The 14,021-nt window shown below is 38.5% G+C and overlaps 1 protein-coding gene across 1 annotated transcript in view; it reads right to left on the minus strand.

The window, feature by feature from the left end:
• Window positions 1–561: 561 nt before the first annotated feature.
• Window positions 562–14,021, minus strand: part of CDC40 (cell division cycle 40) — a 38,259-nt gene continuing 24,799 nt past the window's right edge. Inside the window, exons 7-15 of the mRNA XM_040060365.2 lie at window positions 13,843–13,982; window positions 12,205–12,279; window positions 11,498–11,543; window positions 10,079–10,180; window positions 8,733–8,848; window positions 8,457–8,590; window positions 3,838–3,914; window positions 2,288–2,432; window positions 562–1,530 (exon numbers count right to left, since the gene is read on the minus strand). Coding sequence (XP_039916299.1) covers window positions 1,353–1,530; window positions 2,288–2,432; window positions 3,838–3,914; window positions 8,457–8,590; window positions 8,733–8,848; window positions 10,079–10,180; window positions 11,498–11,543; window positions 12,205–12,279; window positions 13,843–13,982 — 1,013 coding nt within the window. The 3' untranslated portion in view covers window positions 562–1,352. The remainder of the gene's footprint in view (window positions 1,531–2,287; window positions 2,433–3,837; window positions 3,915–8,456; window positions 8,591–8,732; window positions 8,849–10,078; window positions 10,181–11,497; window positions 11,544–12,204; window positions 12,280–13,842; window positions 13,983–14,021) is intronic.

The following is a 14,021-nucleotide window of genomic DNA, read 5'->3' on the forward strand; positions in this document are numbered from 1 at the left end:
CATGGACTGACAGCGGAACAGCTCTTGAGCTCAGCGTTACAGAGTTGGCCTAAAAATGCTTAAGCTTCCCGTTCACTCACAAAGGCCTAACTTGTCTAAGTCACTCTTTGAAAGACCAGAATTTCTTGCAACCAGTTAGACAACCCAAACCCCACAAAACAACCAACCATTTCCTTCCATCTGAACCATTTGGGATTCTTTGTCTCAGCTTCTACCCTGCTGTCAATTAAGGCAATTATTCCTTTGCTATCCTTTGTAATGGTTGAGCACTGATTGGATTTACAGTAAACAATACAGTATAATTCAAAACTGTAATTAAAGCCTGGTCAATGGGATAAAATATGCTACATGCATTTATTTTTATGTGCCCAAAAAAGAGAACACACAGGGAGTCAAAGGGTTTTTTTTCTCCTGCTGCCAACTTGCCTTAGTTTTAAATGAACACTGCAAGAGAATGAGTGTAACTGAACACTGATACAACTGCACATTAAAATAGCAAATGGTAGAAAATACTTTATATGGACACTGCACAACAGAAAAATTGAATAAAGATAAGCAGAGTTTTTACAAAAAGATTTATTAAAAATAAGTTCTTTAAAGAGAAAAAGTATAACATGTATATACATTAAATTGTCAAAACCTTCATGGGGCTTATAATACAAACTATTCCAAAAAGAACAAGAGACATTCACTTTTTTTTTTAATATGTCATGCTTATTGGAACAGAATAGCATATGGGAAGACAAAAAACCAACACACAGCACACAACCATTACGAGGAAAACCCTGAAAATGAAGACTACTTGCAAAGGTGAAAGTGAGTGATCCTAATGAGTGTACAGATAGAAACTAAGACTATGAATGGCATCTTCAGTTGATAGCATTCACCTGACAACTGCTAGCTTCCAATTCTTCATTTCTACTGTGAATTGGCAGATTTCAGCAAGTGGATTTGTGCTTATCTTTCCCAGCTCTACTGCAGTAGGTACCAAAGATTTCTTCTTAGGAAGAAAGTTACACAATTGCTGGTTTTCTCTTTATCTGACAGCCAGAACCACAAAAATATCTTTTCTCAAAATTATTTTATTTTACAAGAGTGTTTTGCACAAGCAGAGGCAAGACAAACTGGCACATGATTCTGCATGCTTGAGACGATGACCTCAGCTTAGCTTCTCATTCCCAGATGCCATATTTAGAACTATATCCTTTCACTGGAGTCTTCTGAATTTCCTGGTGTTTACTGCGCATATACAGTGAGCTGAGAACTGCAGTATCACAAATGTCTACCCATCCTTACAGCAGAATGCACCCTAATCTCAGATCTTGCATCTTGAGGTCTCTGTAGCATCCTCTTTAGTCCCATAGTTTAATCAGACCATCCCAGCCGCACGTAATGACTTTGGATGTTTCGTGTGGATGCCACACTGCACCGATACACACTTTGTCATGCGCTTTTAACCTGCTGTAGAGTTTTGTGGTCTTCCAGTCCCAGATGTTTAGTTTCCCATCTGCATCTCCAGATATCACATAGCTGTATTAACAGGAATAAAATGAAAGTTGTGTCACGTGTGCAGACTGCTTGTATGCTATTACAAGTAGCAACTGAGCAACAGAAAAGAGCTTCCCCCAGGGAGCTTCCCATCTGACAGAGCCTACAAACCTATCTACCAAGGAATTAGCATTCACGCTGTGCTCTAAGAGCACACAAGTCCTGCAGAAGCTGATCCATCAACTGCGAGGTAAATGTGCTAAGCAGTGTGATTATATGCAGCACTGCGCTACTGGAACCCAAGAGAAAGTGCCACAAGTTCCCGTAAAATTATAGAAGCTTTTTCCTCCAGGTTTGCTGAGGTTATTTCACAGTTTTTGTAACTAAAAAACTCATATCTTATGTGCATACAGTACTAAACGTATGGGCATATTACTAAGCCAACAGGAAGAAAGAGATGGTTCTCTGAACAGTAAATGGGGATACCCACACCAGACCTATGAACTGGGGAAACTGGGTGAGTTCAAATCCCAGACACCCTAAACAAGTGCACGTTGTGGGAACAGACCCTGCACTGCACACCATGTGCAAAAAAGATGGGAGTCAGGTGTGGAAGCCTCTCTCGGTCCTATCAGACGCTAAGAGTAAACTTTCTATTCTGCTGCTTGGCAAGGGAGCTCTGCCCACTGCTGAGCTAATGGGATGACTGCGCATTCATGATGTTGCAGGGAATTCTAAAGGAAATTTAGTGTCTGTACTTGCAAGTTTTAAGATGAAGTTAATTCCCAAGAAAACTTACCTCATATCAGGTGAAAAATCCACTTGACAAGCATAGCCAGCTACCATGTGACCTTTGAAAATTTTCTTTTTGTTTAATCTGAATCTGTTCTGAGCTCCAAAAATCAAGATTTGGTTATCCATTGACTGGCAAGCCAACCATTTCCCTATAAATGCAATAAACAAAGGTGGTGTCAGTGTGCTGCATCTGAAGAAACAGACCTAATTGGGATGTTTTTAGAGATTTTGACATTTTTTTCTTGCACTATCTTAATCCAGATTTTCATTACGTAGCAGGGTTCTAGGTAACAGTTGATATTGCTTCTGCCTGGTACAATTGCCAAGAGTTATGTTTGACAGGATTTGGGATGCCTATTCCTACAAAATGCACTCAGGACTCTACTAAAGCTCTGACTGTTCCAGCTACGTGCTGCATCAACCCCCCTACTGTTAAATTTTTAAGATACTGTGTCATCTTGCTGGTGCACATAAACATGTGACTCAGTGAGGGGAAAAAAATTCCATCTAGCTGCACTCTAATAGATCACCTGTCCTGTGGGTACTCTAAGACAGCCACCCCCTCTTTTCTTTTTGGGAAAATAGGTCTACGGTAGACTGAGGGGTTTGCAGCTATACAGTATTCTTTGCCTTAATAAAATGCAATTAATAAAGATATTTTAGTGAAAGAAAAATTGAGGCTTTTCTAATCATAACTTAATTTCATCTTGCATCCTGGCAGTGCATTAACTCCTGCCTGAGAATCCAGTGAAGATGATGTGCTACAGAACACCCAGAACAGAGATTTCTCTCCTGAACTCTGCATATTGTCACTGCCTTTAAAGTGTTTTCTGCAGTGACAACATAACATTGGCTGTGCAACAAGTTGATCAGCCTCTACTTAGCATAATGGGACTGTTAACAGCAAATCTGGCAACACCGTAATAAAAGCTATTTAAATTCAGCCAAAACAGATAACAGGAATTTTGTCCTGTTAGAAGGATTTTCACTGATTACTTGAGGCACTAAACAATTATCCTTCTTCAGCATGATTCTAATTGAAGAACATAAACACCAACATTAACATCAAGAAACATAAAGAAACACTGAGATAATTCAGCATTTCTCTTATGCAAGAATTATTTGGACTACATTGATAACAGAAGAAAACAGAATCATGTACAACATGAGTTTCTGCTTTAACAGTGGCACCACAAGGACTGCTGAACTTGCTTAACACTTTGCCACCATTGTCAGTCCCCTCTATCGTTTCTCTAAATACTTTAAATGCAGCAAAGAGCACTATGGAGAGTCCTTTTGCCTTATCTGGATGAAGGCCTGATTTTAAGCTGCTACAGTTACCCTGATATAAATCCCTATTTTGACATACTTGCTCTTCAGAATTTTAAATCAAAACAAGATCCAGTCCAATCTCGGAATAAGTGCACAGAGTGACTGGGGAGGGGGTTAGTCTGGGGTGAAAGGAGGATGCAACACAGCAACATCACAGAGATATAACCAGAAAGAGGTGCCTATATAAATTAGGGCTAAGAAGGCAGTAAAGTGTTAACCTACCATTTGGAGACAAAGTCACGGCTGGCATGGAATGCATACTTGGCTCAGCTATGTACTTGAAGTCTACAGGAATGTCCCTGCAAAAGGAAGAAGTATGTGTTTTATGAAGACATGGAGATGTTCCAAAGAGATGCTTCAAGTCAGCTGATTTATGTGGCAACTGAACCATGGAGAATGTATGGTGGCATCCAAAAGAAGAATATGCAAAAACTCAAAAATATTATGAACGTCCACCCGAGAGCTCCAGATCAGAGCCATCTACAGCATAACCTCTGAGAGTGTGAATTTACCCCAATCAAATGAACCAGAGTCTAATTTAGAGTCATAATTCTAATTGTTAAGAGCAAAACTGTAACACAAAGTTCCTTTATTGCCTCCAGTATAACTGCAGCTCTTATGAAGTTGCTATTTAGATAGTAAGAACATACTGACATATGCATGGATCTTACTGGAACATCTCATTGACTTGAGTTTTATTTTAACTCAGATACTTCTGCCTTTTAAAAAATTCTTCTTTTTAAAACATTTTTTAAAAGAAAAAACCCCCCCAGGATTCTCTCTCTCTCTCATCTCTCTGACATGTCCTTTTCCTCCTCGTCTCCCCAACTGGGATGCCAACCAATTCCAAATACTCACAGCTGAACTCCCCAGCTCAATTGCATAAAGACTGTTCTTAACATACACTGTCCTGTACAAAGGCCTAGGGTAAAAACAAGGACAGTCTAATCCTTACTCTGCAGAACTGCCATTTCATTTTGACTATATAAATTGAATTACTAACGGTTTGTGCACATTCACAGTATTCCTCATACACTATACTGGAAGACTGGAAAAAAGGGAAGCCATGCACATGGCTTTCTCATTAAGCAAAAGGAACCTCCAGCAGAAAACAGATTTGGTTAATGTATTCTGCAGAAAACAGATGCAAAATGTTCTATAGCAACATTAATTAATACAAAGGCTATGTTTATGACTTCATTGTCTAATTCACAGAGCAGAAGAGCTGCTGGGACACTCTCGGAGCGGAGAGCGTGGGTGGCTGCCTTGTTCCAGCTGCCCGAGCCTTGTTGGATGGCAATACGGTCAGCATTAGCAAGGTAATTACCATCCTGCTTTATTGTGGAGGAAGATATTTCCCATCATCTTGAGTTAAGCAACACACACAGGGGCAGCGGGGTGAGAAGCTGCTCTGTTGTCAGGAAGCGACACAAATGTGACTGAGTTAAAATAATTTATTCCTCAGAATAAGAAGGGCAACCCACTTAATATGCTCCAGGGATAAAAGCATGCACTTTACGCCAGGGATAACCAGATTCCAAACAGGCAGACCTAAGACTGCTGTTGGGCAGCAAATCTGTGAAGAAGTAACTAAAAATCCACATCGCCTCTGAGGCTGATCAACACAACAGCACAGGAAGGGCAGCCCCTGTGCCCCATCCTACCCAAGCAGTTTCCAGCTCCTCCAACAGGACACAAGGTTATTGCTGCAGCAAGGCCAGGCCCTGATCCGTTCCCACCACCCAACGCTCCTGCAGATCAGCAACCTTCTGGAGTCCTCAGTGCCAGGTAAAACCAATCCCACTGGAAGCCCCATTAAAGAGTCTCATCACAGAAAACGCATCTCCAATACTGAATTGTACTGCAGTCAGAAATTTAAATGCAGCACTGGTTGTTTTGCTTTCCTCCCCTTTTACCAGTGAAGGCAGGCTCACCTATTAAAACATTCACAACAGCTCTGCTTTTTGTTGATACCTACCAGGCACACTTAGGACAGCAGCAGGATATGAAGCATTAAACTATTAGGCAGAATGAAGAGATGCATTTGTGTTTCACATCTGCTTCCAGTCAAATTGCTAAATAAGTAATGTCAGCCTGCTCTCTTAAAAAAATTACCAATACAGATGCTATCATGGTTGCCCAACCTCAAAACTCACGTGATATATCTGTTTTTGTGACAAATATTTAAAATTAAAATATTTTAAAGTCCTTTCCCCACTTCATAGCATTTCAAAGGCTGAAAAGTTTTAAACACTGGAAGTGATATCTGCTAGCCAAGATTTAAGTGTTATACTCTGGAGTTCTGATACAACTTCTTCCCTAGGCAAGAGGTAGAAAAATCTTTTGAATGAAAGAAGGAAAAAACTAAGCTAACCCAAACCTTCAGTACAACCCAATCCACTTTTGGGACCTACATATCATGAAGAGATCTCTGAGGAGATTACACTATCTCTACCAGGAGCCATAGACAAAAAGGCCCACCAAAGGGGACAGCTTTACAGAGATGACAATCCTCCCAAGCCTGTCAGCATAATAGCTAAATTATCACTGCTTGCTTTGCTGGCTGACTTGAGGTAAAAAGAAAAAACAGCCTCCGAAGTTAAATGCCCAAATCATTTCACTGCTTATCCAAGCAGGATCAGAAGCGTACAAAGCAAAGACAAAATAACATTTTGTATTTCTGGAAGAGAGAACACAGAATATGATACCCATGCCAACTTTAATATCCCAATCACATGAAATGCAAAAGCAGGCACATTTTCAAGTGCTCCCATTAATATTTCTAAATAGACCATGTGATCTACAAGAATATCTACTATATTTGAAGTTTGAACTTTCAGCAACCAACCAACTGCAATTCTATGTACAGCCCAGCGAAATCTGTGCATGGGATGAATTCTTGGGAAAAGGAGATTTAAGTTCTCAGGAGTTTCTCACTGTGATGAAGTCAGATATGCCATCCCATTACCAGCTCTGGCCAAGTCAAAGTGTTTACAAAACACACTCCAGAATTCCTCTAGACAATTGAAATGAAGCAATTAGACCAACTTTTATTCATGGGCTTTTAAGGCCATACTCAGGTCATAATTACTTCCGCTTTGTTCCTGTAGGATACTGAAGAGATGTTGTGCTGAAGAACATAGAGAAGAAAAGTGCCAAGAGGTGCAGTAGCCAAATAGCAAGTAATTTTTCTTATCAACTTAGGAAAAAAGGATTTGAAAAATAATTTGCCATGGAAGTTTCTGAGCTCCAAAATCTTCCAGAATGTATGTATTAACTTAGTTTTAAGGCATTTTAAAAATCTGGATCTTGAAATTATAGAAACATGCTTACAGACCCATTAACATATATCGTGGTAGGTTGTGGGGAAAGGTTTTAAGTCATGCCCAGTAAGATGGCATTACATTTGCTCTTTATGAAACCAAAGAATTTCCCATCCACTGCATTACAGAATATTGCCTAGAGTCGAGTTCCCTACCATTTCAACAAGGGAGCTCTTTCTTCAGTGTACAACAGGCATGTTTTTTTCTTCAGAAGAAAAAAAACTCCTGCTACTGGAGCAATCAGGTTGCGATGTTCCCATGCCAGAACCTTTTTGCCTTTCCTGCTTTTCTCCACAGACTAAATCCACCCACATCACTTTTTTTTCAGCCATCACACAAAGCTCATAAAACAAGGGCAATCCAATCTCAAGGAAATAACAGATTTGCGCAAGCGAGATCATCCTCCCACTCAGCAAAGAGGAGACATTCCTTAGCAGACATGGTATCGTAAAGATTTTTCTTTAAGGAGCTCAGCAAATCAGTAAATGCATGGGTCTACTTATGAAGTACTGAACAGAGGCTTTCTTGGAGTGGCATATGGTGACAGCATTTTACGTCTAGACTAAGCCTGGGTTCCCAGACTTTGGTCATTCCCACTGCTACTGGCAATGACAGCAGCCAATCACAGACAAGCTGAGGATTTAGCTAGCTGCTTGGGTGACATCCCAATACCACAGATTGGAGTCTCCTGTCTAGGCTACAGGGGAAGAAGGAAAAAAAAAAGGCAAGCAGCTGGGAAGGAACTGATTAGTCACAGAACCGTCTAACTAGTGTCTGTATTATGCAACAGTTTTCCATGTATGAACAGCAAAAGGAAATTAATACCTCAAGGTATGGGACTGATTATTTCAAGAAGAGACTCTCAAATCCTAAAGAAATCTTAAAAGTATTAAGTTCAAGATCTTAGTACGTAGAACTTAATGAGAAACATTTCAGATAGGAGTGATCTGTTTTCTCTGCAGGTTAAATGTTAAAAACTGGAAACCATTTCAAATATTTTGCATTATTTTTTCTTTGACAGACTCTCCCTTTTCTGTCATCTATTATATTCATACTGTGTGCATCAGTTATTGCCAAAAAGCCAGACTAAGAGAAAACCAGAATAGAGCTACACTAAACTAATTATTTCAAACATGGGCCAAGTATCATATAATACTATGGACATCCAAGTTCAGAGCATTCAAAACTGACACACACCAATTGTAATAGAGCAGACATTGCTTTAAGAGTTAATTTAAGGGCTAATACACTCTTGGGGAAAGGGGAGACAGCAGAGACCACTAACTGAGTGCAGTGTGATTCAGGATGATAGGGCTGTCTTATGTTTTCTTTGAGGAAAAGGAAATCAATGAAGTGTCCCAGGCATTAAGTCAGAACAGGGTTTCAAAGCTTTTCCTGAGCTAGCTAGAACTCAGTACAGGCCAGGGGCCTATGTGCTATGTGTACTTTTAAAAATGAACTCTCTTCTCAGTTTGTTCACAATATACTTTGAGGTAAAATTCAAAATGTTAAACTTACCATTCCCAGACTCTTAAACTCTTGTCATCAGATGTACTCACAAACCTTCTATTTTCATCCACAAACACAATGGTGTTGACAGCTCCCAAATGCCTATCGTATTCCTGCACAATCTCACCACTTCGAATATCCCACTACAATTAAAAGAGTCAGAATAAGAACCTGTTTTTTACTAAATACCAGTTTATTTTATTATTTATTTTTATTATTTTTAGAGAAATGTTTATTATTTATTTATTATTTATTTTTAGAGAAATAAATATTGAGTAGACATACCTGTACAATTTTCTTATCTGACATCCCTGCAACAAAGAGATTTTGTTTATCTTCATCAGGATTGAACTTGACACAATAAGGAACCTTCCTGTTGGTGAATCTTGAAATACATTGCCCTGCAAGAGAAAATCCTTTTATAGTGTATCAGGTTGGAAATGCTATGGGCTGATTGGTTGTTTGCAGATACTGAAAAAAAGCACTTTACTGAGAGCAGAAAATACTTCTATTAAAGTCCTTGAGAGAATTAGAGGGCAGAATTTGCCCTGCTCTTTGATTAGACCTTCTTTCACATTTGTGTGCATGCACCTGCATAAACATGCACACAAAGAGTTTCCTAAGTCTGCGACAGCTTCCCAAACAATACAACTGCTCAGTACCCTGTATGCCACCAGGACATACCAAGAACATAAAGACAGGTTCAGGATATCACAAGCTGACCACTGTCCTGGCAAAACACCACCTCCTGAGCATCAGACGTCTTCTCAACAAGAGATACAAACAAGACTAACCTTAGAAAAGTGTAACAGTAATTCAACTGCAAAATAAAGCCTCGACCTCCTCTCTTAGCTTCAGCCACAAATATCCTGATTATTCATTATCCTGTTTATTCATTACCTGTAACTTACAGGAGCCATGGTAATCTGAAAGCTCTGTCTAAATAACTGAGTTCAGACTCAACACTGGAGAATTAGACTTACGCCTTTCTGGCTATCACCTATATAAGATTATTGGCGCTGCTAACCCAGAAAGCTAACAACTTTTTCAAACATGGGAACTTCCTGTCTTAGGAAGAGACGCAGGTTTAAAAGAATACTGACAAAAATCTAACCTGTGTTTCTTTTTAACTTAACAAACTACTTGTAGTAGAATGTCAGAGTATCTCCAAGGCATGAGAGCATCAGACCTACCCTTCAACTCTACACCAGCACCTCAGTTATCACCACCTTTTCCTATTTGGAGCACTCTTCAGGTTAAGCAAAAGACCAAGTCAGATAACTTTTCTAAATTAAGCATAGTTAGGTGTAAAGAGTAATTTTATGCCCGTAAACGTAAACATGCAAGTAAATGATTTGGCAAGAAGTCTTTTTGCTGAAAAGTGTTCTAGCATTACCAATAACTATCAAACTTCTCAAATAAAAAGGTATATGAAATACAGGTAGTGTCAATTGTACCATTACAGATAAGAACAGAACATATGTGAAAAAAAGATTAATTATCCTGCACTGAAAGCCTAAACAGTGAACTACAAGAAAATATGAAGGACAACTGGAAACAACCTGAAAGCTAAGATATCTTCATAGTCACTATTAATTAAAAACAGTGCCAAATAACAAATACAAGCTTACCTGTCTCAGTGTCCCAGAGTTTTAGATAGCGGTCATATGCAGCACTAAGGAACTGAGTGCCTGCATTGTTAAAACAGATGTCTCGAACAGCTTTACTGTGTCCTACAAAATAGAAAAAGTGCAGTGGTAAACTTTCATCCATTTATACTTAGAATTAATGTGTTGGATTTTATTTTTTTAAAAACTCAACCCATATTACTCAAGTTTAATGCTCTAACAATGCAGAGAGAAGAAGAAAATAACTTAATGAGAATTAGTAAAGAATAATTCAAGTGAGAAAGAAAAAGTAACTTCTAAAGAATGATGAAAATATAATCCGGTAACACCCTAACCCCTCTAAGACACTGGAGAGAGAAACAAAGCACTACACAGAACCAACTTGATAAGCAAGTATAAACTTGTATAAATTGATACACAAGCACAACTTCAGAAGAAATTTAAAACACTCTAATACATGGAAACATCTAATGGAAAAGAGGAGAGACAAACACTACATGAGACACATTTAATGGAGAATTTATAATTAGAAAACAGATACAAAATATTGGATATATTAGATCAGAAAACTAAGAATGCTTTCATCTGGTGCTTATCTTGCTACCCCTCAGCCTCAATACTTTTATCTGACCACCACATCAGACTTGCAGTTCTTTTTAGTTTAAATATTGACACAGTAATTGAAATATAGCAAAATGGCAGGCAAATCTGGTTGATAATGAGAACCTTTTGAGAAAAATAGTCACACTGTTCAGAAAGAGCAGTCTATTGAGAGAGAACCTTTTTTGAGCCATCATCTTTGCCACACTGCTGTCATCAGACATAATAGGTGAAAAAAGACTTCTTTCTTGTTACTCAACATATATTCACTCAGTGTTCTAGAAATGTTTCTACTTCAATAGGAGAATCAGCTACTTTTGTTCTGCGTTCAAGGCTGCTAAGAAGAGTTTGTATTTCTCTCTCAGCTGTCTGCTTTAAAAAGCACCTGTTACATGAACAAAGACCACACCTGAAACTAGCACAGATGGAATGACCTGTTTAAGGCGGGATCATCAGACCATGAGACACCCTCACTGGCTAAATACAGAGGGTTGCTGTTTTCAACATGAAGATAGGACAACTTCATGTCAAAATTTTGCCCTTGAAAAGGAGTCTTACATAAAGAATTGACGACTGTAGTACACTAATGTTTTGTTTTAAGGGTTCTAAGGCATTACACACCAACATTTAATTGCTTGGGATAGTGACAAAGTCTTAATGAAACGTGCATCTTTTTCAGTTCTTACTGTCAAGATCATTCTGAACAACAGCCATTGCCTTGGATGCACACAAGTCACCTCTATGACAAATTAATAAGCTAACCTAAATCATATTCAAGGAAGTTGTTCTAGACATAAATGAGTTAAAAAAAAATACTATTACCAATAAATGTTCGTAGACATCTTCGATCACCATATACTTCCCATAGCTAGGAAAAAAAGGATGGAGGGAAAATAGGTCAATTGTTAAACAGTAATGATGCTGAAAGTAAGTGCAAACATATATGGCAACATCTTTTAAGAGATTAATTACAAGCATATACCACATATTGATTAATGACAATCTATCCAGAAATTCACTAGAATGCTGTCACCTTCCTGTTAGCAAAATCCCCTTAGAATAACTAAAAGTCCCATACCACAATCCAGCTTCAATGACTTAAGGTTTTGCTACTAACAAAAAACCCCAAAACATCAGCTTTCTGTTCATATATGCTGGACAGAAGTGAGATTAGTTCACACCACAAATGCTTTAGTAAAAGACTTCAGGAGAGACCTATTGTTAGTTGTAAAACTAGGCTCAAAACAGAAAATGAATCAATATAACAACAAAGGCAATAACGTGAGAAACTTGTGACCTTCTAAATGCTATTAAAAAACAACTAACACTGTTCTAAGAGCCTCAGGCTTGTGCACTATTTCTATCTTTGTTCCAATGAATATGCAATTCAAAAATTAGGTGAGAAAAAGAAAAGCAACACAGACCAAAGGTGTTTGGTAGAAGTACCAAATGCTCACGTAGCCTAAAATGCACTGTCTGTATTCCAGGATGGTATAAAAGGTATACATGAAAAGAGAAAAATAACTCACCTTAATTTTGCAATCCATAGAGCAAGACAACAGTATATGCCCAGACAGAGGAAACAATCTGACTGCACTGACACCCTGTAAATAAGAATAGAAGTTAACAGTAAGTGGATCATCTAGATGTTTCCTCAGTTCATTTGCCCTCTTTTCCAAGCAAAAAGCTAAAGCTTACCTTCATAAAATATACAGATACTGTATCTTGAAAAGAAATAACCTGCCCACATTCCATTTTAGAAACAATGATGTATTTTTAACAAATGTTACTGGAAAAAAAAAATGATTCACTTTAATGGCTGTATATATAACCTCCTTCAACATCCACAGCATTACTGTGGGAAACACAGCAAATAAATACAAACTGGGGGTTGGGGACTGTCTCTGCATAACAAACCTTTTCAGATGGGGCAGGTACAGAATTAACAAAAAAAAGCTTTGGCCAGCTCCATTTCTTACATATACTACCAGTACCTTCTACCCACTGAGCTCCGATTTCCTGGGCACAGCTCTCTGTCTTCCAGGTACTCCTTTCTGGGAAGTCCAAAGAACGGCCAAGTACCTGTGGTTTTAATGTCCCTCCTTTCCATTTCATGTCAATTACTCTACCCATATGCCATCCACCCCTGGTTGGAGCTGGGTACTTTATCCTCCCTATTGTTGTCTACTTATATCCCCCAGATTTTCTAAATTTGTCAGCCCGTTTTTCTTTTGCATCTCTCATCAGTATCATTATTCATCTTGTTTGAAGGAAAAAGACATTTTACACATCAGTCTGTTGTAACAGGATAAATAGCAGAGGAGGGACTAGAGCTTTGGGGAGGAGATATCATTCTGGAAAGCCCTGATGAGCTGCAGCTGTAAGCTCATTAATGAAGCAATCATTTAAGATGATCTCAAAGATGTGACTCAACTGAAAAAAATGGTGAAAGCTAAAAACATTCCCTGTGTCCTCCTTTCTTCCATCTTCCAGATACTATTAAGGTGATGTCCATTGCAGTGCAGCATATTCCCCCTCCAGCAATACTTCAAATTAGTGAAAAAAGAAGCAGCAAATTGAGTATATGCTATACAACACTGAGCAGTGAAACACTTTTTTTAATACCAGAAGTGTGTATATTGTGTTGGTACCTGACAAGAAGGAACTGTTAAGCAGCATCAAAGAAAACTCTTATCAAGACACACCTCTCAAAGGTATTAGCTATATTTGGGAAACCTTTAATGCAGATGCATCACAATCACAGAATCTATGTAACTTTACCCAAGTCTGATACGAAATAGCCTTTAAGTACTCTTACTACAAAAAACCCTCAAACATTCTAAGGAATCTCTAGAATTAACCTTACTGTTATTCACATTGTAGTTTAGGGAGTAACTTCAAATGCCCCAGAAGTCACTAAATAATACTTTTCCCTTTAAGGTAGGTCAGGAAGTCACTACGTTAACACAAAAGTATATGCAGCTAGACAACTGCAGCTGAGTAAGCAAACACCTTGTGTGAGCATGTAACGGAACCAATTACACGCAGAGTACAGTAAACAGGAAAATACTCTTTCCTTCTGCTGATTCTTCAGTTTTATAGAAATTACTATAGAAAATTAAAGGGTTGTTAGGGTTGTTACGCTGTATGCTCACAAACGTTCTTACCTTTGTATGCCCGGACCACACATGGATTTGTTTTTTTGGAAGATAGCACTTCTCAGGCGGTACTGTAGAACGGAGATTAACTCCAACATCTTGAGGGACATGAAGATAAGATCTCCCCTGATAGTCATACATTTCTTTAACTGAAAAAGTAAACACAGAATTCTGAGAATCCATATTTT

Source organism: Hirundo rustica, chromosome 3 (genome assembly GCF_015227805.2).
Source record: "Hirundo rustica isolate bHirRus1 chromosome 3, bHirRus1.pri.v3, whole genome shotgun sequence".
Lineage (NCBI taxonomy): Eukaryota > Metazoa > Chordata > Aves > Passeriformes > Hirundinidae > Hirundo > Hirundo rustica.